We start from the raw sequence: 27,971 nt of genomic DNA on the forward strand, positions 1-27,971 counted from the left end.
TATCTTCATTAACGACTTAGACGAGGGAATAGAAGGGGAACTTACCAAATTTGCAGATGATACTAAGCTGTCAGGAATAGCCAACACCCAAGAAGATGGGCTCAAGATCCAGATGGATCTTGACAGACTAGAACACTGGGCCATATCTAACAAAATGAAATTCAATATAGAGAAAAGGAAAGTCCTACACTTAGGCAAGAAAAACCCAAAGTATATAGACTGGATGAAACCAGGCTCAATAGCAGGAACTGTCAGAGGAATCTTGGAGTCTTAGCTAAATAAGCTAAATAAGAGCCAGCCGTGTGCAGCAGCAGCCAAAAAAGCTAATGCAATCCTAAGTTGCACTAACAGAGGGATACAATCGAGATCAAGGTAGATACTAATGCCGCTCTGTAAAGCCTTAGTAAGACCACACCTAGAGTACTGCATCCAGTTTTGGTCACTGTCGGAAACGAATCCAAATAACAAAAACTCGGATCAGTGAAAACACAGAGATTTTATTTGTTAAGCTGTTTGCAAAGAGTGGGGGAATCTCAGCTGACTTCAACATGAAGCTTGAGCCAAGAACTACACCTAAAGATTTCAATACATTACATTTTATAGTTTTTCTATCCCGACCCCCCCATGCTCCTCCTACATCGGGTCCAATGACCGAGCACAGCTAATCTGAAACAGCTGATGGAGCAACACCTCCCAATGACCACCCATCACATATTTTATCAACATGGCTTTTTCTTATCTTACTTAGCATTAAGGCATGTCCCTTCAGCAGAGCCTCTTTCTAACAGTCCAAGAACAAAGAATTATCTATTCCTAACCCCACACTTGTTACATATTAAAATTACATTCAGCACATCTTCTTTCTAGCCACCTTAGAATAACATAATGATTATATGCATCTCTAACATATTCACCTACGCAAAGTAAAAATCTGGTTATAACTTAAAATCGCAATGTGCCAAGATTAAACTTAAGCAGATGCTTTGAAAAAACAAAATCTAACTTCAGTTGTTCAAGGAAGTTTTATCTTCTCCCACGGTCCTCCTAATTGATCACTTTGGTCTTTTGTTGTGTCAAATGTGTGTGTGAATTGCCTTGACAGTTTGAGATACAAGTACCAATTCCTGTAGGAAATAGAGGTGGCATGACTTGATACAGGAGGATGTAATAGATTGCAGGTACATATTTAACAATGAGTAAATGCATAAGAAAATATATTTAAAGCAGGATTACATCAAGATAGCAAATGCCTATAGAGCAACTGTCTTCTTAATGCTATAATATACTATTCTATTCACCTACATTTTATTTTTGAATTTTCTTATTTCTAACATCACCACACTATAAAAAAGATGTTAAGACTCTAGAAAAAGTACAGAGAAGAGCAACCAAGATGATGAGGGGACTGGAGACTAAAACATACGAAGTTGCAAGAACTGGGCTTGGCTAGTCTAGGGAAGAGAAGGACCAGGGGAGACAGGATAGCAGTCTTCCAATATTTGAGGGGCTGCCACAGAGAGGAGGGAAGGGGTCAAGCTATTTTCTAAAGCACCCGAAGGCCAGACAAGGAATAATGGATGGAAATTGAACAAGGAGAGATTCAACTTGGAAATACAGATATTTTTTCTGAGAGTGAGAACAATCAACCCATGGAACAGAAGTTGCCCTCAGAAGTTGCAGAAGCTTTGTTACTGGAAGCTTTCAAGAAGAGACTGGACAGCCATCTGTCAGAAATGGTGTAGGTTCTGCTTGGGCAGGGGGTTGGACTAGATAACCTACAAGGTCCCTTCCAACTTTGATTATTTGTATCTGTCTGGCTATCTACAGCCTTTTCCCTCTTTCATTCTTTTAAACATACTGTATCTTACAGCATGATCATTGGGAATTCTGGGAGTTGAAGCCCTCCATCTTAAAGCGTGCTGGCATGGGACTTCTGGGAGTTGAAGTTCACACATGGTGACAGGGGGGATTCTGGGAACTAAGTCCAATTACCTTAAAACATGCCGGCTTGATAATTCTGGGAATTGAAGTCCACATGATGACAGGGGGGATTCTGGGAACTGGAGTCCAATCATCTGAAAGTATGCCGGCTTGATAATTCTAGGAATTGAAGTCCACATGATGACAGGGGGGATTCTGGGAACTGAAGTCCAATCATCTGAAAACATGCCGGCCTAGGAATTCTGGGAGTTGAAGTTTCACGGTGGCTGGGGGATTCTGGGAACTGAAGTCCAATCATCTGAAAACATGCCACCCTAGGAATTCTGGGAGTTGAAGTTTCACGGTGGCTGGGGATTCTGGGAACTGAAGTCCAATCATCTGAAAACATGCCGGACTAGGAATTCTGGGAATTGAAGTCCACATGATGATGGGGGATTCTGGGAACTGAAGTCCAATCATCTGAAATCATGCCGGCCTAGGAATTCTGGGAGTTGAAGTTTCATGGTGGCTGGGAGATTCTTGGAACTGAAGTCCAATCATCTGAAAGCATGCAGGCCTAGGAATTCTGGGGGTTGAAGTTTCATGGTGGCTGGGGGATTCTGGGAACTGAAGTCCAATCATCTGAAAGCATGCCGGCCTAGGAATTCTGGGAGTTGAAGTTTCATGGTGGCTGGGAGATTCTTGGAACTGAAGTCCAATCATCTGAAAACATGCCGCCCTAGGAATTCTGGGAGTTGAAGTTTCATGGTGGCTGGGGGATTCTGGGAACTGAAGTCCAATCATCTGAAAACATGCCGCCCTAGGAATTCTGGGAGTTGAAGTTTCATGGTGGCTGGGGGATTCTGGGAACTGAAGTCCAATCATCTGAAAGTATGCCGGCTTGATAATTCTAGGAATTGGGGCATTCTGGTAGCTGAAGCCCAATCCTCTTAAAGCACGCCAGCTGAGCAGGTTGGAGAAAGATCCATCTGGAAGGTTTAGCAGGGACAAAGTTGGGATCTCTTCAGCGAAGTTGCCCTTTTCCCCTTCAAACTTTTGGGGAAAGCGCAGACCACGTTTTTGTTGGAGAACCAATCCACGTTGCCTTCCTGGGCCCAGTTGAAGAGAGCCTGCAGGCGGCAGTCACATGCCCATGGGTTGCCGGAGAGATCGAGAATGACCTCGGAAGACACGTTGACCAAGGGAGCCTCCAGGGAGGTGATCTCATTGGCGGAGAGATCCAGCCGCTCCAGGTTCTTCAAGGACTGAAAGAGCCCAGGTGGAACGTGGGTCAGGCTGTTGTTTCTCAGGGAGAGGATCCGCAGCGTGGGAGTCCCACGGAAGGTGCCGGGGGCGATAGACACAACCGGGTTGTCTCTCAGAATTAAAGCCGTTAGAAACGTGAGGCCTCGGAACATCTCCGGAGAGAGGCAACGGAGGAGGTTGGAGGAAAGGTCCAGGGACGTCAACAGGGTCAGTTTACGGAAGCAATCGGGCGGGATCTCCTTCAGCTGATTCTGATAGAGGCGCAGGATCTTGAGTTGCTCCAGGGTTTCGAACCAGGATGGGCGCAGCTCAGTCAGCTGGTTTCCATCGAGGGATAAGTCGGCAAGGCTACCGACGGGCGCGAAGAGATCTGCAGGTAGATCTTCCAGGAGATTTCCGGAGAGGTCCAGGGAGTACAGTACTGGGAGGTTACGAAAGAGGCCGCTTGGAAGGGTCTTCAGCTGGTTGCCGATCAGAGAAAGGTCCTGGAGCTCTGGGAGACCCTGCAGGGCCTCCGCACCCAGGTTGGAGATCTGGGTGAACTCAATGGTGATTGTCTTGGTATAACTGGGGAAGCCGGAGGGAAATTCACGGAGCGACGAGTTGCAGACAAAACTAGTGTTGCTTAGTGGACTCGGATATTGGGGCAGGCAGGGAGGAACCTGCTGGGTGTACCTGTTCAGCGACATCACAAGGCAGGCGATCAGAAGAGGTGGAGTTGGAGGCCTCATCCTATGGGGAAGCCAGGAGAGAAAAAGAGAGGCGGCAACATCTTAAGTTTCCCTTCTGTTCTGACCTAGGCTTCACCAAAATCACGAAGCAGACTCCTCGTCCCAACAAAACCCCTTTTTAATAAGCTAATGGGAATTCCTCTCATTCACTTTCCAGCAAAGTCCCAGAAAACAGTCTTTCAAGAGTGATTTACAACTACAGACCTTTATCAGGCTTGGAGAGTTGCCAGGCCGATAGCTTCCAAATGCCACTCTGTAGAACAGTGGTCCCCAACCTTTTTTGTGCCAGGGACCAGTTTCACGCAGAAACTGGTGGTGGGGGGGGAGTCCAAGTTTGGTGGTTTGCTTGCAGACATTTCATTATCTGACTAGGTAACATCTGATGTTGTTACCTAGTCGGGTAATAAAACGTCTGCCAGCAAACCACCAAGTTCAGGGAGCGCCAATGCCTCCTCATTGCAACCCTGAGCGACAGATAGTCCCTGCAGGACGGCTGAGAAGCCTCGCCTCTCGGCCCTGCCTTCATCAGCCCCATCCCTCAGGTGTCTCCCTCCCTCTCTCAGGTGTCTGCCTCGTTCCTCTCTCAGTCGGTCTCTCGCTCCTCCACCAGCCCAGGAAGAAACTGCTTCAAAGAAGCCTGCAGGGTGGCTTTTCCTGTCGGCGCAGCTCCCCGAAGCGCCCGTTCACCCCCACCCCGCCACCCACGGTTCAATCCAGTGCTCCGTTCTGCCTGCCTGCCTTCGTTTCTGGTGGTTTCGGAGCGCAGCTCCTCCGAAGCGCCTGTTCACCCCTGCCCCGCCCTGCCGCCCGCGGTTCAATCCAGTGCTCCGTTCTGCCTGCCTGCCTGCCTTCGTTTGTTTCGGAGCAGCTTCGGCTGAGTAAAAGAGGCGAATAGTTATTATTCTCAGCCGAAGCTGCTCCGAAACAAACGAAGGCAGGCAGGCAGGCAGAACGAGCACTGGATTGAACCTGGATTGATTGGCGGCGGGGTGGGGGTGAACGGGCGCTCGGGAGCTGCGCCAACAGGAAAAGCCACCCTGCCGGCTTTGAAGCAGTTTCTTCCTGGGCTGGTGGAGGAGCGAGAGAGCGACTGAGAGAGGAACGAGGTGGGAGGAAACCGAAGCCACTGAGCCGGAGAGCAGGACAGGCTTTGGTTGCTTCCTCCCTCCCCTTCTTTCCTTTGTGTCCTTGATCCCTGATCCCAGCAGCATTCACCGAAGGAGAAGAAAGCCGCCATTTTTTTATTTTATTTTTCTTTGCGGCCCGGTGCAAAGTGATCCACGGACCGTTACCGGTCCGCGGCCCGGTGGTTGAGGACCCCCGCTGTAGAAGACAATACTTGGCAAGGAGTCACGAACGAATCTTCACCCTAATTGAATGAACTAATTGTCTCCTGCAAACCCCACTCCCCTTTCGCTCCTCTTTATTCCCTATGGGAGGGCCAATTCACCATCCCCCTGTGCCTTTACTCCCGAGTCGACCCTTGTTCCTTAACTGTTCCCTTCTCCTGGCAGCTCTGTGCATGTGCACACTGGGAACAGGCTCCAGCTGTTCTTCTTCCCCACTGATATCTGACTCCGAAGGCAGCTGGTAACTATCAGACGGCCCTGGCCCAATCTCTGCCTCCGATGCAGAGCCCTTGTCAGAGCCTTCCCCAGACCCCAGGACTGGCCCGGGTTCCTCCCCAACCTCCTCACTGTCTACCACCAGCTCTGCTGGCTGGTGCAGGGCCACAACACCTTTCTCACATGTCCCAGCCAGGAACCCTCTCCCCCTCCTCTGTTTCTTCCTTCCATTCCCAGATGTGGAATGGATTTTTTCTTCTGTTCAATTCCACCGTCATCAACCTATTGCTCAATTGGGGTTGAGAGCTCTCCAGAAATACCTGCAGTGCCTCCCGGCTGTGTTATTTCCAATTTTGATAAGGGGCTTGGAATAGAAGGTGGTCAGACTGGGCTGAGGCTGTCGACTGGAAGTGCTATTCAACTCTTTTCTTTCTCTTTCTCCTTCCTTCCCTTCTTCTCTTTTTCCTTCCTTCCTTCCTTCCTTCCTTCCTTCCTTCCTTCCTTCCTTCCTTCCTTCCTTCCTTCCTTCCTTCCTTCCTTCCTTCCTTCCTTCCTTCCTGCCTCACTCCTTTCCTTTCCCTTGACCTCCCTCTGTTTCTTTTCTTTCTTTCCTTCCTCTCTCCCTTCCTTTCCCTTGCTCTCCCTCTGTTTCTTCTTCTTTCCTTCCTTCCTCTCTCCCTTCCTTTCCCTTGACCTCCCTCTGTTTCTTTTCTTTCTTTCCTTCCTCTCTCCCTTCCTTTCCCTTGCTCTCCCTCTGTTTCCTCTTCTTTCCTTCCTGCCTCTCTCCCTTCCTTTCCCTTGCTCTCCCTCTGTTTCTTCTTCTTTCCTTCCTTCCTCTCTCCCTTCCTTCCCCTTGACCTCCTCTCTGTCTCTTCTTCTTTCCTTCCTTCCTCTCTCCCTTCCTTTCCCTTGACCTCCCTCTGTTTCTTCTTCTTTCCTTCCTTCCTCTCTCCCTTCCTTTCCCTTGACCTCCTTTGTTTCTTCTTCTTTCCTTCCTTCCTCTCTCCCTTCCTTTCCCTTGACCTCCCTGTTTCTTCTTCTTTCCTTCCTTCCCCTCTCCCTTCCTTTCCCTAGACCTCCCTCTGTTTCTTCTTCTTTCCTTCCTTCCCCTCTCCCTTCCTTTCCCTTGACCTCCCTCTGTTTCTTCTTCTTTCCTTCCTTCCTCTCTCCCTTCCTTTCCCTTGACCTCCCTCTGTTTCTTTTCTTTCCTTCCTTCCCCTCTCCCTTCCTTTCCCTTGACCTCCCTCTGTTTCTTCTTCTTTCCTTCCTTCCCCTCTCCCTTCCTTTCCCTTGACCTCCCTCTTTTTCTTTCCTTTACTTTCTTCCTCTCTCCCTTCCTTTCCCTTGACCTCCCTCTGTTTCTTCTTCTTTCCTTCCTTCCCCTCTCCCTTCCTTTCCCTTGACCTCCCTCTGCTTCTTCTTCTTTCCTTCCTTCCTCTCTCCCTTCCTTTCCCTTGACCTCCCTCTGTTTCTTCTTTCTTTCCTTCCTTCCTCTCCCTTCCTTTCCCTTGACCTCCCTCTGTTTCTACTTCTTTCCTTCCTGCCTCTCTCCCTTCCTTTCCCTTGACCTCCCTCTGTTTCTTCTTTCTTTCCTTCCTCTCTCCTTCCTTTCCCTTGACCTCCCTCTTTTCTTCTTCTTTCCTTCCTTCCCCTCTCCCTTCCTTCCCCTTGACCTCCCTCTGTTTCTTCTTCTTTCCTTCCTTCCTCTCTCCCTTCCTTTCCCTTGACCTCCCTCTGTTTCTTTTCTTTCTTTCCTTCCTCTCTCCCTTCCTTTCCCTTGACCTCCCTCTGTTTCTTCTTCTTTCCTTCCTTCCCCTCTCCTTCCTTTCCCTTGACCCCTCTGTTTCTTCTTCTTTCCTTCCTTCCCTTTCCCTTCCTTTCCCTTGACCTCCCTCTGTTTCTACTTCTTTCCTTCCTGCCTCTCTCCGTTCCTTTCCCTTGACCTCCCTCTGTTTCTTCTTCTTTCTTTCCTTCCTCTCTCCCTTCCTTTCCCTTGACCTCACTCTTTTTCTTCTTCTTTCCTTCCTTCCTCTCTCCCTTCCTTTCCCTTGACCTCATTCTTTTTCTTCTTCTTTCCTTCCTTCCTCTCTCCCTTACCTTCCTTTGAGCTCCCTCTGTTTCTACTTCCTCCCTGCCTCCTATCCATCCCTTGCTCTTTTTTTCATTCCTTCCTCCCTTTCTTTCTCCCCACTTCCTCCTACACTTACCTCCATTCTTCTACTTTTCCTTCCTTCCTTCCTTCCTTCCTTCCTTCCTTCCTTCCTTCCTTCCTTCCTTCCTTCCTTCCTTCCTTCCTTCCTTCCTTCCCACCTTGCCTCCCTCTTCCTTGCCTCCTCCATTTTTAAACCCCCAAGAACTCCCCACCCTGTAAGGCCCGCTAGCCATGATTCCTAGTTTGCCTCTTCTTGCCATTTCTTTCTTCCAAAATGTAAAAATTATTTAGGGTCCAACATTTCTGTTCCTCGGTAAGAAAATCTTAAGGACTAGAAATCTGGAAAAAGGGGAATCAAACTGATGTGACCTTTTGCAGCTTCCATGACTTTGATTACCACACCTTCCTTCCTTCCTTCCTTCCTTTCTTCATTCCTTCCTTCCTTATTTACTTACTTTTTCTTTCTCCATCTTCCTCCCTTCACTCCCTTCCTCCCTCTCTCCCTTTCTTTGTTTGTATCTTTCTTTCTTTCCTTCCCTCTTTTTCCTTTTTCCTCCATCTCCCTCCCTTCCTCCCTCTCCCTCTTTCTTTCTTTCTTTCTTTCTTTCTTCTCTCTTCTTTCTTTCTTTCTTTCTTTCTTTCTTTCTTTCTTTCTTTCTTTCTTTCTTTCTTTCTTTCTTTCTGTCTGTCTGTCTGTCTGTCTGTCTGTCTCTTTCTTTTTCCTTTTTTCTCCATCTCCCTCCCTTCCCCCTCTCTCCCTTTCTTTCTTCCTTCCCTCCCTCCCTCTCTCCCTTTCTTTCCTTCTGTCCCTTTCTTTTTCCTTCTTTCTCCATCTTTCTCCCTTCCCTCCCTCTCTCCCTTTCTTTCCTTCCTTCCTTCCTTCTGTCTCTTTCTTTTTCCTTCTTTCTCCATCTTCCTCCCTTCCCTGCCTCCCTCCCTCCCTCCCTCTCCCTTTCTTTCTTTCTTTCTTTCTTTCTTTCTTTCTTTCTTTCTTTCTTTCTTTCTTTCTTTCTTTCTTTCTTTTTCTTTTTCTTTTTCTTTTTCTTTTTCTTTCTTTCTCTCCATCTTCCTTCCTTCCTTCCTTCCTTCCTTCCTTCCTTCCTTCCTTCCTTCCTTCCTTCCTTCCTTCCTTCCTTTCTGCCTTCCTTTCTTCCTTCCTTCCTTCCACTCAGTTTGTGCAAGTAAGCAAAAGAGTGTGCACTTACCTGTAGCTTTCTCCAAACCGAATGTCTGCCAGCCTCCCTCTTTCTCAAATGCTGGGAACATCAGGAACTCTCCTATATACCTGCACTGGGGGTGGGGTGGGGGGTGAATTTGCTGTCCTCAAACATTAGTAAAAATTTCCCTCGTCCTGATTGCATCATGGGGACAACAAACAAAAAAAATGATTCAGTGCACAACTGAACCTCTGTTCAAGGGCAAAGACAAATGTTGACACTTCCCCTTTACCTGAAGTCACCTAACAGCTATTTGGGATGGGAATATATAAACCAGGATAGACATTTTAATACTGTCTTGTAGAGTTGTAATTGCAGGAATGCTCTTATCTTGGATGGCAAACCTCAGATTAAGAATGTTTACAAGTAATTACAACTCAGGCAAACAAAGTCATTAATGTAAAGGAGGATTAGAGAGAGGAAGTAAACATGTTTTAGACTTTAACTAGAGATAGTTAATTCTGTTAATTACTATGCTAAACAGTAACGAAAGTTGAGCAATAACCAAAGTTAACCAATATTAGAGGATTACTAAAAATGTGTATAAATGTAAGACTAGACTCCAATAAAGTTCATCATGATTCATTTGATCATGATCAAACACCTCGACTGCCTTGTCATTACAACAAGTGGCGCATGAACAGGGACCCTCTTACTTCGTCCGGCAAGGATTTGATGCACCTTCAACCCTTTGGGGTTTCTCAACCTTTTGGTTTCTGTAAGTATGGGGTCTTCACTTTCTGAGGAACAAAGGAAGCATGTAGATGAATTAGGCTATTTGTTGAAGAAAAATAATACCCAGGAGATTGCAGCTCAGGGCTTATGGTATCCAGAAGAGGGGTCTTTAAAATTAACTGATTGGGAACGTATAGGGAATACATTGCATTCTGAACCTAGAGCAGAAATAGAAGTTTTGCAGGTGTGGCATTTATGTAGATATGCAATTGAAAAATTTGGTCACAATGAACTTTCTCTTTGAACACCTCCACCTTCACGTTATACTAATGCTGTCATTTATCCTCCTTCTCCACCCGAATATATGTCTTCCATTCCCTCAGCTTCTGCAGATACAGGGCAAAAGCCTCCTGACTCTATTGCTCAGTCTTCTTTTCAGAAAATGGTTGAGAATTGTAAGGAGGATGCCTCTGTCTCAGGAACAGAACTTGCAGAATTAGTGTCTGTTTGTCCAGTAAAATATCATCCTGGTCAGGAGCCACAGCTTGGACTGCAAGTAGCAGAATGGGAAGGTCTGCCTTATCAGAGTGGTTATACAATGATTCCTGAAGATTGGAAGCAAATATTACCTGACTCCTCCAGCAGTCTATCTCACTCCTCCCCAGCCACAGCTGGTAGCGCTGGGATTGATTTAATCACTCAAGAGGTAATTGAGTTTAAAATTCCTTTGGAAGTTAAAATAGTTCCATCTCAATTTAAAGGTTTTCTTCCTTCAGGATTAGTTGGCTTAATTTTGCCTCGTTCTTCTGCACATAAAAAGGGCTGTTTTGTTGTGCCTGGTGTAATAGATTCAGATTACACTGGTAGCATTATGATTCAGATTTGGGTGAATCTTCCTCAAGTTGTTCCTTGTAATTCTTCTGTTGTTCAATTGTTTCTTCTTCTATATGAAAATCCATCTCCTGGTATAGGTAATCGTGTGGATGCAGGATTTGGATCAATTTTTTTTATCTGTAGGCTTATTTCATCAGCTGAACTCCTCTCTCTTCTTAAATAAACAACCATTTCAAGGGTTATTGGATACTGGAGCCGATGTTACTGTCATCTCTTTACATTGGCCAGTACAGTGGCAAAAAAACAACAGTTTCTTCATTGTGGGGAATAGGAGGTTCTACAGCTGCTTGGCAGAATGTTCAAGAAATTAATGTTACAAAATCTGCTGGTAAGTCTTTTTCCTACAACCATACATTCTAGATATTCATACTAATATTTGGGGCCGTGATATCCTTTCTCTTCTTAATGTTCATTTGATTCTTGATGATGGCTTTTCCTCTTAAATGACTCTGCTCTACGCAGGTTTGGGTGGAACAATGGCCATTATCAAAGGAAAAAACTTGCTGCTTTACAACAATTGGTTCAAGAACAATTGGCTGCTGGTCATATAGAACTTTCTACTAGTCTTTGGAATACTCCTGTTTTTGTTATAAAAAAGAAAAATGGGAAATGGCATTTCCTTCATGATTTAAGAGAAGTTTTTAATAATAGCATGCCCACAAAAAGATATCATTGGTGCGTGTTGCCTCAGGGAATGCTTAATTCCCCTACACTTTGTCAATATTTCGTGGATAATGCTCTTCAACCCTTTAGGAATAAATTTCCTTCCTATTTAGTCTATCATTATATGGATGATATATATAGCAGCCCCAGATTTTGATGAATCTAAATTGTTAAAAGAGTTAATGGATATTGTGGCACAACAGGGATTGTATATAGCCTCAGACAAAATTCAAAAGGTAGAACCTTATACCTACTTAGGACATAGAATGTTGCATAATTGCTCCATTCCAATTCTTCCTGAATTACAAGTACAGAAATAATATACCTTAGTACAATGGCAAAAATTACTTGGCATTATTAATTGGGCGCACTCATTTTTCTACATTACAACTGGTGATATGTTGCCCTTATTTCAGTCTTTGAAGGGAGCACAATCACCAGGAGATTTAGTTGTATTAACTGATCTTCAAAGAACATGCCTTCAAGAAATATTAAATAAGTTTAAGCATCGATATGTGGACAGGATAACATCCTTAACAATAGGACTTTGTTTAGCTATTCTTCCTACTGCACCCTTACCCACAGGATGTCTTTATTCTAATGCCTCTCCACAAGCAGTCAACATTCATGAATGGATTAATTTGTCAGCTACTCCACCTAGAAACATTTATCCTTATCAAATTAGCATTAGAAGATTTGATTATTAAAGGTCGTAAACGAGCCTTACATCTTACAGGATAGGATCTCATTAGCATAGCTTTCACTCATACAAAAGTTGAACATGAGCATTTGATGATGATTTCAGAATCATATCAGATAGCCTTTTCTCAATATGTGGGAAACTTATTGTATTCTTTACCCAAGGATCCTAGAATAGTGGTTACTACTACTTTAAATCTGGACTTTTCTTCAATTTTTGTGCAAAATCCTATTTCTAAAGCTCTTAAAGTTTTTACTGATGGCTCACCAACAAGGGGTGTGGTCGTCTGGCAGATTCAACAACAATGGTATTCTAAATTTACTGCCATGCAGACTTCAGCTCAACGTGCTGAGCTGGCTGCTGTGATTTTAGCTTTACAATTGTTCAATGACCAACCTATTAACTTGATTGTTGATGCTCAATATGTGTATTTAGCTATGCAATCTCTTCTTTTTTCTTATTGTTCTCTCTCTTTGGATAAGAATTTGTTATCCTTGTTTTTATCTTTAAAGAATAGTTTGGAAACTCGCTTGTATTCCTTGTATGTAGAACATATTCGGAGTCATACTCCCTTTACTAATGCCTTGACTGAAGGAAATCAGAAGGCAGACGAATCCTTAAAGGATGTTGCATCTTTGTTTGTTGATCCTGTTGATAACCATTCTTATTTTCATCAAAATGCCAAATCGCTTGCAAAGCAATTTAAAATTTCATTATCTCAAGCCCGGGATATTGTCCGTGCTTGTCCAGCTTGTCAGCAACCGGCAGTTCCCTTTCCAGTGGGTGTCAACCCACGAGGAACCCAAGCTAATCAAATTTGGCAAATGGATGTAACTCAATTTTCAACTTTTAAGCCATACTGTTATCTTCACACGTCTATTGACACTCATTCACATTTCCTTTGGGTTACTGTTTAAAAACATGAGCGTACTACAGATGTTATTTCTCATTGCCTATCCTCTTTTTTCTGTAATGGGTCGGCCTTCTCAGTTGAAAACTGATAATGGCCCAGCTTATATTAGTAAGGAATTTCAAACCTTTTGTCAGAAATGGAATATTACTTTAGTACACGGAATTCCTGAAACTCTCAGGGTCAAGCTATAGTTGAGCGAGCTCATCGTACTTTTGAGGCATTGCTTCAAAAACAATTACAAACTGAGTCTGGCCCTTACTATCTGTGAAAGATTCAAAATCTCATTGCTGTAGAATTATATACTTGGAATTATTTAACCTTTTTAGATTCTCTTGCAGACTCACCTGTTAATTTGCATTTTTGAACTACTGAATCTTTAGCAAGGCCTTTGGTAAAGTATCGCCAAGCTCCAGATCCAACCTGGAAAGGCCCTACACCACTGATCACCTGGGGGCATGGTTATGCTGCCGTGGAAGATCCTTCTAATAGACAAGCAGTGTGGGTTCCAGCGCACTGTGTTCATCCATATCATGGCATGGCATCAGGGCCTTCACAACCCAATTCCGGATTTCAATCTTCATCTGAACACAGAAGTCCGGCTTCCAAGGTTGAAGCGCCCGCAACCCATCACTTGGGGACAGGTTAAATCTACTACATATCAAGTTCAACAACAACTGCAACAGGCCTCATTACCTCAGACTCCTGAAAATCTTGTTGCTGCTGTTTTTGCTATTATTACTGCTAATTCTGTTACAATTTTACTTTGTATTTTCTTGTTTATGGTTAATGGTGTTTCTGCTCAAAATGACACTCCTGTGGTTCATCTTAACCCTAATTTGTGGGTTCATCATGCCCAATATATGTTTATGACCCATGGTACAAATATTACTTTATACTATGAGCCCCCAATGGCATTTGGTCAAATTTCTTTTACCCCTAATTTGATCATGTCTTCTACATTTATTGTCTCACAACTACAATCTATTTCATACTCCTGGCTATTTTCTAAACCCCCTATGTAACTGAATTCTGTTGTTGGCATTATTTGAAAGTTAGTCAATTTACAAGGGGTCTGTGTTTCTGTTGTCACGCTAAACATACTTGGCTTCATAATTGGTCTGATTATGATGCTGCTCAGCACATATTAAAAAAACTAGGGAATTATAGTTATTGTTCTAATTACTATTGGTTGTCAGGTACCTTTAATTCTTCTTTGTATGGACTTAATATAGCTCCTGATATGTATCCTGACAATTTTCCTATTTTTAATGCCTCTGATCAATCTTTTTTGATAAATATGCTACCAATGTTCATCCTCAGAAATTTTCATTCTTTGAATAAAACTATTGAGGATGAGCTTGCCAATTTACAATCCTACATTCAAAATAATATCCATGCTCAGTACTCACTTTTGAGTGGCTAACCAATTGGCTTCCTGATTGGTCTTGGCTCAGAGTTTTTCTTTTATGCTATAATTATTATTATTGTACTAATTGTAATCTGTTGTTTTATTCAATGTATTCCAAATTTATTCGCATTGTCCTGTTTCCCCTCTCTTAATCCTTTACAGTTGCGATACATTCATAAATCTTTGAATCCTCCATTTAAAATAAAAAACGAGGATATGTAGAGTTGTAATTGCAGGAATGCTCTTATCTTGGATGGCAAACCTCAGATTAAGAATGTTTACAAGTAATTACAACTCAGGCAAACAAAGTCATTAATGTAAAGGAGGATTAGAGAGAGGAAGTAAACATGTGTTAGACTTTAACTAGAGATAGTTAATTGTGTTAATTACTATGCTAAACAGTAACGAAAGTTGAACAATAACCAAAGTTAACCAATGTTAGAGGATTACTAAAAATGTGTATAAATGTAAGACTAGACTCCAATAAAGTTCATCATGATTCATTTGATCATGATCAAACACCTCGACTGCCTCGTCATTACAACACTGTCTCTTTAAGAGCATGCTAAAAACTGCAATTGGGTGTGGTTACTCAAACGGCCATAAGATGGAGCCAAAAACCTGGGTTGTTTAGTCTTAGTCTCAGAAGAGAGTGTGAGTGTATCTCTGTTTCCTTCTGTTGGAAAGTATTGCCGTTGCTCCATTTCTTCTAATTGACTGATATTTCTGGATTTAATGTAAGTCTAATACTGAACTGTTTTTGACACTGGACTTTGATATTTGGATTATTCCTGGATTGAAAACTGACTGATTTACTTGTGAATGACTTTGGATTGCTTATTTTGGACTTTGCTTAACATTTCTGGAAGTAAAAACCTACATTTACTGTACAGTGTATCTGTGTGCTCTGTGTGTATTATTCCAACACTACTCTCTATACGTCTCCCTGTATGCGCTCATTCTCCTAACGGGGAATTACCTCAACAGTTCCCATGGTTTTCACCTAATTAAAAGCAAAAGTTTTCTCCCCTTTCCAAAACACAGTCCAATCAAGGTGCTGTTTGGTTGCTTGGAAACGTCTCTCCTCCTCTCTCTAGCCACCTGTGGGACTGTCCTTGGTTCTCAGGGGAAACTATTTTGTTTTGGCTACAAAAACCCAACTTCCTCTATTCCCCTCTCCCTATCCCTCAGTACCATTGTGGCAACACTGAAGCCTCCAAGATGGCCTCAGTCAGGCCAGCTTCAGAGTTGACGATGACCTTGGTTCTCACGAGATAGCAGTCTGTTTTGACTAGGCTACATTCCATTCCTCTCTCCCCCACTCCCCAAACTGTGTGGTACTTGGGAAACAGAAAATGGCTGCGGCAGGCTTGATCCATTTTAAAGTTGACACCTGGTTTTACTTGACCAGAATTGTATTCGGTCAAACCCAACTTCTGTGGGATGCTGTCCCCTTGGGTGGAGCTCCTGTATATTGTGCAGAAGATTCATTTACAAAAGTTGTGAGGCACTTACGGGAGTATGATGGTGAGGCTCTGGCTCAAGCAAGGGTTTGGCCCAACCCAAAACTTCCTTTATTACCTGTGCTGAAACAGGCAGAGTCCAAGGCAGCACCCTCCAGACAAATGGTGTTGGTGCTGACTGGGTGAGATTGCCCAGAGCAGATCTACTGTGTTTCTCTGAAAATAAGATCAGGTCTTATGGATTTTTGCTCCAAAAGACACATTAGGGCTTATTTTATGGTTAGGTCTTCTTTGGGGGAAAATACGATACCAAATGCATGTGCCTAGCATGTACCTTAACTGGGACTTATATTATGAGCATCCTGAAAAACCATGCTAGGGTTTATTTTCTGGTTGGGTCTTATTTTTGGGGAAACACGGGTATCATCCAGATTAGACTTGGCGTCCCTGTGTGGTTGCCAAATTACTAAAAGAAAATTCTGGGTCATTCCACGCAGGGTTTCAAGGAGCACAGGACAACTGTTTGAGGCGGAAATAAGGTTTATTCAACAGCGAAGCGGAGAAGTACATTGGCTCAGTGGCTTAAGGATGCTGGAGTTGGTCTCTGCTCCAGTGGTTCGAGCCCTAGCACTGCGTAGCAGGATGAGCTCCCGAACTTGCCTCAGCTTCTGCCCACCTAGCAGCTCAAAAGCATATATACCGCCGATAGACAAATAGGTTACCACTCGGACGGGGATATGAGTTGGTGCTTTGTGCGGGCAGTCAGATTTCTGCCGGCTTTGAACCTTCCCGTTTGCGATGCCCATTTGCGAGGTGGTTATGGGGGCGGGGGAGGGGAAAGGGCTTGGCTAATGCTGCAGGAAAAGCTGCTTGTCTTTCTTTCTGTTGCAAAGTTCGCTCGCTCTCCTGTGGTGCACCTTGGGAGGTGTGTGAGCATGTACCATAACAGAGCTAGTAGATCTGCAGGCAAAGTACTACGCTTCAAGTAGCATCGCAGACTCCTGGCTAATGTAACAGCATCCTACACTAATAATAATAGTAACAGCAAAACGGTCAGCTCTGAGAAGCACTAGGGGGTGACATGATATCCGTCTTCCAATATTTGAGGGGCTGCCCCAAAGAAGAGGAGGGTCAAGCTATTCTCCAAAGCACCTGTAGGCAGGACAAGAAGCAAATAAGGATGGAAACTAATCAAGGAGAGAAGCAACCTGGAATTAAGGAGAAACTTTCTAACAGAAAACAATTAATCAGTGGAACAGCTTGCCACCAGAAGTTGTGGGTGCTCCATCAGTTTTCAAGAAGAGACTGGACAGTCACTTGTCTGAAATGGCAGAGGGTCTCCTGCTTGAGCAGGGGGTTGGACTAGAAGACCTCCAAGGTCCCTTGCAGCTCTATTCTGATTCTGATCCACTCACTGGTCACTTTCTTCAGGGCTCTTAATACTTCAAAAAGTCACTAACTGAACGGTTGTAAGTGAAGGACTACCTATATTGTTGGGTTTTTTGAGCATCTCTTCCCGAGCAGCTATTTCTTCCCTAAAATCAGTATTTCCCTATTTTTTCCCCCCAATCCTGTTCTGGCTCTTCTCCTTTAAATCCAGCTATGTGGACTTCAACTCCCAGAATTCCCCAGGCAGCATGGCCGCTGCTGAGATTTCTGGGAGTTGAAGTCCAATTCAACTGGAAAGGGTCCCCAAACCGGGAAATCTCGCTGTTCGCGAAGCAGGGTGGAAAGAAAAGGATCCATTCCGAAGGTTTAGCAGGGACAAATTTGGGATCGACGAAGTGAGGTTGCCTCTTCGCCTTTGAAATTCTTGGGGAAAGCGCAGACAATTTCCCGCTTGGAAAATAAATGGATCTTGTGCTCCTTGACCCAGGTTAGAAAATTGTCCAGGCGGCAGTCACACGCCCAAGGATTTCCTGCAAGATCCAGGCTGAGATTGGCAGACAGGATGCCGGCCGGAGGATCCAGCCTGGTGAGCTCGTTGGCGGAGAGATCCAGCAGCACCAGTTGGTCCAACAGCTGAAATTCCCCAATGGCGATGTCGATCAGGCTGCAGTTCCTCAGGGAGATCACGCTCAGCTTGGGTCCCCAATGGAAGGATCTCGGGGCAATGCATCGGATTGGGTTGTTTTCCAGGATCAACCTCTCCAAATTTTCTAAGCTGCTGAACATGTCTGGAGAGAGACGACGGAGGCGATTGGAGGAGAGATCTAGAAAGGTCAACTTCTTCAGCTTGGAGAAACAGGAAATGGGGACCTCCTTCAGCTGGTTTTGGTCAAGGCTCAGGATCTTAAGTTCCTTCAGGGTTTCGAACCAGGACGCCCGCAGCTCAGCCAGTCGGTTTCCACTGAGGGATAAAAGCTTCAGGTTCATCGCATTGGTGAAGATCTCTGGGGGTAGATCTTCCAGGAGATTGGTGGACAGATCCAGGGTGTGCAGTTCTGGGAGGTTACGGAAGAGGCCACTGGGAAGGGTCTCCAGCCTGTTGTTGGAGAGGTGAAGTTCTTGGAGGTTTGGGAGATCTTGGAGGGCTTCCACGCCAAGGCTGGAGACCTGGGTGAACTCAACGGAGATCATTTTGGTTCGTACAGGGAAGCCGGCGGGAAATTCATGGAGAGATGGGGAGTTGCAGACAAACTCAGTGATATTTTCTGGAGCAGGGTGGGGTGGGCAATAAGGAACCTGCTGGGTGTAGCTGTTGAAGGACACCACAAGGCAGATGATCAGAAGAGGTGGAACCGAAGACTTCATCCTGTGGAGACGCAGGGAGAGTGTCAACTTAAAAAAAAAAATACTCCTTTGGTCATTTTAGTTGCCATCAGAAACGGAGTGGGGGAGAGCAGTGCATTCCTCAAATGCCTTAGATAATCGCCTTGGCAGCTTTTTTAAATTATTTTTTAAACTATTACCATCTGGCAGACGGTGCCGGATAATAAAAACAAGAACAAATAGGCTGAAAAACAGCTTCTATCCCAGGGCAGCAGCTCTGCTGAATTCTACTGTATATAGTGCACTATTAATGCAATCTCAGGAGTTTTCAATTCCATTGTATAGTATGGGAAGGATGTGGTGTTTGGGTTTATTTCCATACTCATAATGTACATGGAAGATGATATTTAATTTCGTTGTACGAGGTGCAATTGACAATAAACTAAACCTAACCTAACCTAACCTAACCTAACCTAACCCTAACGTAACGTAACGTAGCTTGGCTTGGCTTGGCTTGGCTTGGCTTGACTTGCGACTTGACTTGACTTGACTTGACTTGACTTTTGACTTGACTTGACTTGACTTGACTTGACTTAACTTGACTTGACTTAACTTAACTTAATTTAATTTAATTTAATTTAATTTAATTTAATAAGGGCCAGTTTTCTCTCTCTCACGGGCTTTGAAAATGCAGCTGAGAGAGAGAGAGAGAGAGAGAGAGAGAGAGACAGCAGGAAGTGCCTCACCCTACCCAACAGTTTGGGTGAGGAAACTTGGAGTCCAAAGCAGGAACTTGGATGGAGAAAATATCTCGGAAGGGACAAGGCTGTACTTCTGTGGGGCGTAAAGGGAGGGGTGACTTTTCAATCGTGCAAGTCTCTCTTATTGTAACTGTGAGATAAAGGCGGGGTGTCCTCAGTCTTGCTTTCCTGGTCTGGACCGCCTTGGAGGGCTTTCCTCCTTGCCACTTTCCTCCAAGCCCCTCTCTCCCCCTCCTCTCCTTCTGCCTTCCTCTTCCAGGTGCAGAACTGAGATTTCTTTCTTTTCTGTTTCGCCCTTGTCCACCTCTTGCAAAATCCAGTGAAAAGCTCTCCTAAAATAGCTGCTTCCCCTCCTGACTTTAAGGTTATCTGCAAACTTGATGAAGGGAAGAAGGAGGTCAGCCTAGGTTGTGGCTGGGGAAGTGTTAACTAACTCCCCCTTCCGTTTCTTCATTTCTTTCTTTCTCCATTTCTTTCTTTTCTTTTTCTTTTCTTTCTCTCTCTCTTTCTCAGACTCTCTCTTTCTTCCTTTTTCTTTCTCTTTCTTTCTCTTTCTTTTCTTTTCCTTTTTCCTCCCTCCCTCCCTCCTCCTTCCTTCCCTTCCCACCTTGTTTCTTGTTTCTCTCTCTTTCTCTCTCTCCTAAGATCTTTTCCAAATGAAAACTGGACTTTCTTGGTTTTTATCTTGGAGAACTTGATAAAGGAAGAAGGAGGTCTTTTGCGGCTGGGAAGTGTTAACTAACTCCTCCCTTTCTGTTTCTTCATTTCTTTCTTTCTCCATTTCTTTCTTTTCTTTTTCTTTTCTTTCTCTCCCTCTCTCTCTCTCTCTTTTCTTTCTTCCTTTTTTCTTTCTCTTTCTTTCTCTCTCTCTTTTCTTTCTTTCCTTTTTCCTCCCTCCCTCCTTCCCTTCCCACCCTTGTTTCTTGTTTCTCTCTCTTTCTCTCTCTCTAAAGATCTTTTTCCAAATGGAAACTGGACTTTCTTGGTTTTTTTTTAATCTTGGAAAACATTTTGCTTCTCACCCAAGAAGTTTATTCAGAATGGAACTGAAGAAGCTTCTTAGATGAGAAGCAAAATGTTCTTTAAGAAACAAAATTCAAGGAACTCCAGCTGCCTTTAAAAAAAAAAAAAAGCACCTTTGGGACAGCTATGACCTGGATGACAGAGAATCTCCATAGACTGACCTTTCTTTCTTTCTTTCTTTCTTTCTTTCTTTCTTTCTTTCTTTCTTTCTTTCTTTCTTTCTTTCTTTCTTTCTTTCTTTCTTTTCTTCCTTCCTTCTTTCTTTCTTTCTTTTCTTTCTTCCTTTCTCTCTCCCTCCCCTTTCTTTCTCTTTCCTTTCTTTCTCCCTTTCTCCCTCCCTCCACCTTTTCTTCCTTCTTTCCTTCCTTCTCCCTTCCCTTCCCCTTCCTTCCTTCTTTCTTTCTCTCTCTCCCTCCTTTCTTTCTCTTTCTTTCCCTCCCTTTTTCTTTCCTTCTTTCCTTCCTTCTCTCCCTCCCTGCTTTCTTTCTTTCTCTTCCCCACCTTTCTTTCTCCCTCCCTCTCTCTTTTCCTTCCTTCTCCCTTTCCTTCCCCTTCCCTCTCCTCCCTCCCTCCCTCCCTTTTATTTCTTTCTCTGATTCTTCATTAGAGAACCTTAAAGACTAGAAATTTCGCAGAAGCAGACTGAAAACTGCCTTTGGCAGACAGGATCCCACCCGCCCTTGCTATCATTCGCACCTTCCCCTTTGCCATTTTCCCTTTCTTTCCAAATGAACCAACACTCAGATTGTGCAAAACACACACACACACACACAAATCCAACCCTAAGTGTACCACGGCCTCTGCACTTACCTGGAACTCTGTCCAAACCTCAACCCTGCCAGCCTTTTGGACGCTGTGTTCAGCAGGAAATTGCTTATCGTATATACCACAAGCAGGAAGGTTCTGCTCTCAAATACCTTCCCGGAAACAATACCCAAAAAAATTTCCCCTGCCTTGATTGCATCACGTTGAGAAACAAACTTGGCTAAACTTGGTTCAAAGGCCACCCAGATGTTGAAAATCTGTTTCCCTCCCCCCCAAAAAGAGAGAGAACATTTACCTGAATTTTGGGTTGAGAAACATTTCCTTATGTTTTTGGGGAAAAGGGCCTGGAACAAGGGAAAAAAAAAAAAAACCAAGGCTGGGGCTTTAGTCAGGTTTCCACATCTCCCTTGAAAGAAAAAGAAAAAAAGCATCTAGAATAGAGTAGAAGAACAGAGTTGGAAGGGACCTTGGAGGTCTTCTAGTCCAACCCCCTGCTTAGGCAGGGAATTCATTGAAGAGATGCATAGCTTCTCATTCCTGCCCCCCAAAAAGATCCATGAGTGGGTGTCATTTCCAGTATTTTCAGGAAAACAGGAAGTGATGAAACGGGGCTAGTTTTTGGCCTGCAGAAGCCTGCAGAAGCCTTCCTGAAGCCTTTGGGAGGCAGAAAAAGGCCTCAAACCTGCTGAAAATCAGCTGTGAGGCGCAGTGCAGGTAAGGTGGTAGATAGGTGGGTGGGATGCTGTATGCGCATGCGTAGGGGCCATGGGTGTGTGTGCGCATTGCCTTCTAGGTGCTGACACACAAGCGCCAGCGTGCAAGCGCGCACGCAATTTTTTTTCCACAGGAGCCCAAAAAGGTTAGCCACCACCCCTGTAGGCTGTACTGAGTTCAAGGTTTGATTGAGCCTTGCTGGATGATGATGTAATGAAAAGGGCTTTGGGCAATTCCTATTCTAGCTCTACCTGGAGATCTTTGTTATGTAAAATACTCTGGACCAGGCATTCATGGCCCACCCATTAACAAAGGTGGGGTTGAGCTTCTGCTTCTGAGGTGAATTTCTGCTTCTGGATTTCTACTCTTTTTAGGGGAAATATTCTGCCTTTTTAAATATTTCCTAGGATATTTCATTTTTTTCTAGGAGAGGGGTGGGTGCTAACTTCCTACACTATCACGTGTGTTGAGGTAATTCCCCGTTAGGAGAATGAGCGCATACAGGGAGACGTATAGAGAGTAGAGTTGGAATAATACACACAGAGCACACAGATACACTGTACAGTAAATGTAGGTTTTTACTTCCAGAAAGGTTTAAGCAAAGTCCAAAATAAGCAGTCCAAAAGTCATTCACAGGTAAATCGGTCAGTTTTTTCAATCCAGGGATAATCCAAATATCAAAGTCCAGTGTCAAAAACAGTTCAGTATCAGACTTACATTAAATCTAGGAATATCAGTCAATTAGAAGAAATGGAGGAACGGCAATATTTTCCAACAGAAGGAAACAGAGATACACTCAGACACACTCTCTTCTGAGACTAAGACTAAAACAATCCAGGTTTCTGGCTCCATCTTATGGCCCTTTGAAAAACCACACCCAATTGCAGTATTTGCAATCTCTTAAAGACATAGTACCAAAATGTTTATCCTGGTTTATATATTTCTAACCCAAATACCTGTTAAGTGACTTATATTCCTAACCACTTGCAAGTTATACAGATTCAATAGAAGAATGAAGACATTCAGGTTACATCAAAAAAGGATTACTTGTATCAACACCCCACCCTTCTCCTTCCATTGAAGAATGGCAGATACACGGATCTGATACACGTGAGACGTACAAACTGAATTATTCAATACTCACAAGACAGGAACGGGTCTGGTTCACCATTCAAAGGTTTATGAAAGAAAATAAGCATTTGCAAACGGGCCTTCAAGTCCCTTCCCAAGTGGAGTTGGGTCCAAGAAGAGCAAGCTTCTGTATTCAAACAATACACTTTATACCCCTGCACACAACACGCCATGCCTAAGAAGCCCTCCCCACACACCCCTTATTCTCCATATTCTAAACCACAAGTTTGAGGGTGAGCATGACATTGTTTTCTGTGTTTCGGTGTCTTATCTTGGTTTTGGGCTTCACCTTGGGAGGATATATTCCCTTGTTGCGTAGCCCTGGCAGATCTTCCCGTTCTCCAAGGAGATTGTATCATGGACTTGCAGCCGAACACATTTTAGGTTATAGGGTGGGGGTTTATGCAGAGAAAGAGAAAAAGAGGAAGCTAACAGAAGAGCATCAGAAAGAGCAAAAGAGAATCTTCTATTTTATTTATTTATTTATTTATTTGATTTGTCAATTGTTTACAAGATTATAAGTATAAGTGTATACATAGTTGTGAATACATGAAATGGGTATATATAAGAAAAATAAAAGAAGAATAAGAGAAACAATAGGACAGGGACGGTAGGCACGTTGGTGCGCTTTATGCACGCCCCCTACAGACCTCTTAGGAAAGGGTGAGGTCAATAGTAGACAGTGTAAGGTTAAAGTTTTTGGGTTTTGGGAAGAAACCACAGAGTCAGGTAGACTAGTATTCCAGGCATTGACCACTCTGTTGCTGAAGTCGTATTTCCTGCAATCAAGTTTGGTGCGGTTAACCTTGAGTTTGTATCTATTGTGTGCTCTTGTGTTGTTACGGTTGTTATTCTAGTCTAACTATATACATTCCATTATAAAACAGTAACTTATAATTCTGTTTCTCTCAGTCAGAAGGTCTCAAAAAAGGGATTGCATGAGCCTCTGTAGCTTTGATCACTAAATGAAAGGCTGTAAGTCGAGGACTTAACCTGCATTTGAAAGGAAATCAAAATAAGTCACTTGGAAATTTCTCCCCTGCTTCATCTGATTTTAAGCCAGAGTCGGCCACCAGGAGGCGCTGTTGCTGAGCCCTCAAAAGAAGTGGCATCCACTTGGGGGCTCATCAGGAGAAGAAATAAGATTTGCATAACACAGGAAAGAAGATAAAACTCTACATTTCATCACACTGCACAAACAAGAGTTTTGCAAGAGTGAAATTGCCCAATACCAGACCTTTTGAGTTTGGGGGTGCAATTTTCTTGGCTTTCAGGGGTCTTGATTGACAACTTGGGTGGTGCTGGTGGTGATGATAGGTTTTGTCTGGGATGGGCAGGCGTGCAAAATGACAGGACCATCTAACACATCATTGGTACTTTATTATGAAAGAGTGTTTCTCAACTTGGCTGCTTGAAAAATGGGTGGACTTCAAATCCCAGAAGGCCCCAGGGCAGCTGTGGGAAGTTGACAGCCATCCATTGCTGACTGAGGAATTGTGGGAATTGAAGTCCACGCATTTTGGCTGGGGAATTCTGGGAGTCGAAGTTTACCCATGCTGCCTATGGAATTCTGGGAGCTGAAGTTTCATGGTGGCTGGGGATTCTGGGAACTGAAGTCCAATCATCTGAAAGTATGCCGGCTTGATAATTCTAGGAATTGGGGCATTCTGGTAGTTGAAGCCCAATCCTCTTAAAGCATGCCAGCTGAGCAGGTTGGAGAAAGATCCATCTGGAAGGTTTAGCAGGGACAAAGTTGGGATCTCTTCAGCGAAGTTGCCCCTTTCCCCTTCAAACTTTTGGGGAAAGCGCAGACCACGTCTTCCTTGGAGAACAAATCCACGTTGCCTTCTTGGGCCCAGTTGAAGAGAGCCTGCAGGCGGCAGTCACATGCCCATGGGTTGCCGGAGAGATCGAGAGTGAACTCGGAAGACACGTTGACCAAGGGAGCCTCCAGGGAGGTGATCTCATTGGCGGAGAGATCCAGCCGCTCCAGGTTCTTCAAGGACCGAAAGAGCCCAGGTGGAACGTGGGTCAGGCAGTTGTTTCTCAGGGAGAGGATCCACAGCGTGGGAGTCCCACGGAAGGTGCCGGGGGCGATAGAGCCGACCGGGTTGTTTTTCAGAGTTAAAACCGTTAGAAACGTGAGGCCTCGGAACATCTCCGGAGAAGGCAACGGAGGAGGTTGGAGGAAAGGTCCAGGGACACCAACAGGGTCAGTTTACGGAAGCAATCGGGCGGGATCTCCTTCAGCTGATTGTGATCAAGGCGCAGGATCTTGAGTTCCTCCAGGGTTTCGAACCAGGATGGGCGCAGCTCAGTCAGCTGGTTTGAACCGAGGGGATAAGTAGGCCAGGCTACCGACGGGCGCGAAGAGATCTGCAGGTAGATCTTCCAGGAGATTTCCAGAGAGGTCCAGGGAGTGCAGTGCTGGGAGGTTACGGAAGAGGCCGCTTGGAAGGGTCTTCAGCTGGTTGCCGAGCAGATAAAGCCCCTGGAGCTCTGGGAGACCCTGCAGGGCCTCCGCACCCAGGTTGGAGATCTGGGTGGACTGAACGGTGATTGTCTTGGTTTCACTGGGGAAGCCGGAGGGAAATTCGCGGAGCGACGAAGAGTTGCAGACAAAACTAGAGTTGCTTTCTGGACCCGGATATTGGGGCAGGCAGGGAGGAACCTGTTGGGTGTAGCTGTTCAGCGACATCACAAGGCAGGCGATCAGAAGAGGTGGAGCTGGAGGCCTCATCCTATGGAGAAGCCGGGAGAGAAAAAGAGAGGCGGCAACATCTTAAGTTTCCCTTCTGTTCTGACCTAGGCTTCACCAAAACCACGAAGCAGATTCCTCGTCCCGACAAAACCCCTTTTTAATAAGCTAATGGGAATTCCTCTCATTCACTTTCCAGAAAAGTCCCAGAAAACAGTCTTTCAAGAGTGATTTACAACTACAGACCTTTATCAGGCTTGGAGAGTTGCCAGGCCGATAGCTTCCAAATGCCACTCTGTAGAAGACAATACCTGGCAAGGAGTCACGAACGAATCTTCACCCTAATTGAATGAACTAATGGTCTCCTGCAAACCCCACTCCCCTTTCGCTCCTCTTTATTCCCTATGGGAGGGCCAATTCACCATCCACCTGTGCCTTTACTCCCGAGTCGACCCTTGTTCCTTAACTGTTCCCTTCTCCTGGCAGCTCTGTGCATACGCACACTGGGAACAGGCTCCAACTGTCCTTCTGCCCCACTGATCTCCTACTCCAAAGGCAGCTGATAACTGTCTGACGGCCATGGCCCCATCTCTGCCTCCAATGCAGAGCCCTTGTCAGAGCCTTCCCCAGACTCCAGGACTGGCCCAGGTTCCTCCCCAACCTCCTCACTGTCTACCACAGCTCTGCTGGCTGCTGCAGGTCACAACACCTTTCTCACATGTCCCAGCCAGGAACCCTCTCCCCTCCTCTGTTTCTTCCTTCCATTCCCAGATGTGGAATGGATTTTTTCTTCTGTTCAATTCCACCGTCATCAACCTATTGCTCAATTGGGGTTGAGAGCTCTCCAGAAATACCTGCAGTGCCTCCCGGCTGTGTTATTTCCAATTTTGATAAGGGGCTTGGAATAGAAGGTGGTCAGACTGGGCTGAGGCTGTCGAGTGGAAGTGCTATTCAACTCTTTTCTTTCTCTTTCTCCTTCCTTCCTTCCTTCATCTCTTTTTTCCTTCCTTCCTTCGTTCGACTTCCTTCCTTCCTTCCTTCCTTCCTTCCTTCCTCCCTCTCTCCCTTCCTTTCCCTTGACCTCCCTCTGTTTCTTCTTCTTTCCTTCCTTCCTCTCTCCCTTCCTTTCCCTTGACCTCCCTCTATTTCTACTTCCTCCCTGCCTCCTATCCATCCCTTGCTCTTTTTTTCATTCCTTCCTCCCTTTCTTTCTCCCCACTCCCTCCTACCCTTACCTTACCTTCCTTCCTTCCTTCTCTTCCTTCCTTCCTTCCTTCCTTCCTTCCTTCCTTCCTTCCTTCCCACCTTGCCTCCCTCTTCTTCTTGCCTCCTCCATTTTTAAACCCCCAAGAACTCCCCACCCTGTAAGGCCCGCTAGCCATGATTCCTAGTTTGCCTCTTCTTGCCATTTCTTTCTTCCAAAATGTAAAAATTATTTAGGGTCCAACATTTCTGTTCCTCGGTAAGAAAATCTTAAGGACTAGAAATCTGGAAAAAGGGGAATCAAACTGATGTGACCTTTTGCAGCTTCCATGACTTTGATTACCACACCTTCCTTCCTTCCTTCCTTCCTTCCTTCCTTCCTTCCTTCCTTCCTTCCTTCCTCCCTTACTTACTTACTTACTTACTTTTTCTTTCTCCATCTTCCTCCCTTCCCTCCCTTCCTCCCTCTCTCCCTTTCTTTGTTTGTTTCTTTCTTTCTTTCCTTCCCTCTTTTCCTTTTTTCTCCATCTCCCTCCCTTCCTCCCTTTCTTTCTTTCTGTCTGTCTGTCTGTCTGTCTGTCTGTCTCTTTCTTTTTCCTTTTTCTCCATCTCCCTGCCTTCCTCCCCCTCTTTCTCTTTCTTTCTTTCTTTCTTTCTTTCTTTCTTTCTTTCTTTCTTTCTTTCTTTCTTTCTTTCTTTCTTTCTTTCTTTCTTTCTTTCTTTCTTTCTTTCTTTCTTTCTTTTCTTTCTTTCTTTCTTTCTTTCTTTCTTTCTTTCTTTCTTTCTTTCTTTCTTTCTTTCTTTCTTTCTTTCCATCTCTTTCTTTTTCCTTTTTTATCCATCTCCCTCCCTTCCTCCCTCTCTCTCCTTTCTTTCTTCCTTCCTCCTTCCTTCTCTCTCTCCCTTTCTTTCCTTCTGTCCCTTTCTTTTCCTTCTTTCTCCATCTTTCTCCCTTCCTCTCCCTCCCTTCTTCTTCTCTTCTCTTCTTTCTTCCTTCTTCCTTCCTTCCTTCCTTCCTTCCTTCCTTCCTTCCTTCCTTCCTTCCTTCCTTCCTTCCTTCCTTCCTTCCTTCCTTCCTTCCACTCAGTTTGTGCAAGTAAGCAAAAGAGTGTGCACTTACCTGTAGCTTTCTCCAAACGGAATGTCTGCCAGCCTCCCTCTTTCTCAAATGCTGGGAACATCAGGAACTCTCCTATATACCTGCACTGGGGGTGGGGTGGGGGGTGAATTTGCTGTCCTCAAACATTAGTAAAAATTTCCCTTGTCCTGATTGCATCATGGGGACAACAAACAAACAAAAAGATTCAGTGCACAACTGAACCTCTGTTCAAGGGCAAAGACCAATGTTGACACTTCCCCTTTACCTGAAGTGGGTTTTTTTTTTTTTTTTTGCAAAA

General features: G+C 44.6%; 1 protein-coding gene and 3 pseudogenes across 5 annotated transcripts in view; all 4 read right to left on the reverse strand.

Moving 5' to 3' along the window:
• LOC148133555 (phospholipase A2 inhibitor beta pseudogene) overlaps positions 1–20,952 on the reverse strand; it is a 237,474-nt pseudogene extending 216,522 nt beyond the window's left edge. The window contains exons 1-2 of one of the 2 annotated variants that reach the window (XR_015746800.1): positions 20,874–20,952; positions 16,720–18,322 (exon numbers count right to left, since the gene is read on the reverse strand). The product of XR_015746800.1 is annotated as a phospholipase A2 inhibitor beta pseudogene, transcript variant X2 (transcript). Of the gene's footprint in view, positions 1–16,089; positions 18,323–20,873 lie in introns of those variants that run through there. The other variant, XR_015746795.1, reaches the window with a different exon arrangement.
• On the reverse strand, positions 478–27,740 carry LOC148133556 (phospholipase A2 inhibitor beta pseudogene; annotated as a pseudogene). The gene is made up of 3 exons (XR_015746792.1): positions 27,695–27,740; positions 8,840–8,924; positions 478–3,918 (listed from the first exon to the last, which is right to left on the reverse strand). The product of XR_015746792.1 is annotated as a phospholipase A2 inhibitor beta pseudogene (transcript).
• LOC148133557 (uncharacterized) lies at positions 5,029–7,695 on the reverse strand. Its single transcript, XM_087965009.1, has 3 exons — positions 7,690–7,695; positions 6,559–6,989; positions 5,029–6,451 (listed from the first exon to the last, which is right to left on the reverse strand). Exons 1-3 carry the CDS (start codon positions 7,693–7,695, stop codon positions 5,896–5,898), a joined length of 993 nt encoding a protein of 330 aa, XP_087821135.1. The 3' UTR covers positions 5,029–5,895.
• LOC113432415 (phospholipase A2 inhibitor beta pseudogene) lies at positions 23,539–27,740 on the reverse strand (annotated as a pseudogene). The gene is made up of 2 exons (XR_015746785.1): positions 27,695–27,740; positions 23,539–25,414 (listed from the first exon to the last, which is right to left on the reverse strand). The product of XR_015746785.1 is annotated as a phospholipase A2 inhibitor beta pseudogene (transcript).
• Positions 27,741–27,971: the final 231 nt, after the last annotated feature.

Source organism: Notechis scutatus, chromosome 1 (assembly GCF_049901735.1).
Source record: "Notechis scutatus isolate UNSWTSFEM ecotype Mainland chromosome 1, rNotScu1.2, whole genome shotgun sequence".
In the NCBI taxonomy this organism is placed as follows: domain Eukaryota; kingdom Metazoa; phylum Chordata; class Lepidosauria; order Squamata; family Elapidae; genus Notechis; species Notechis scutatus.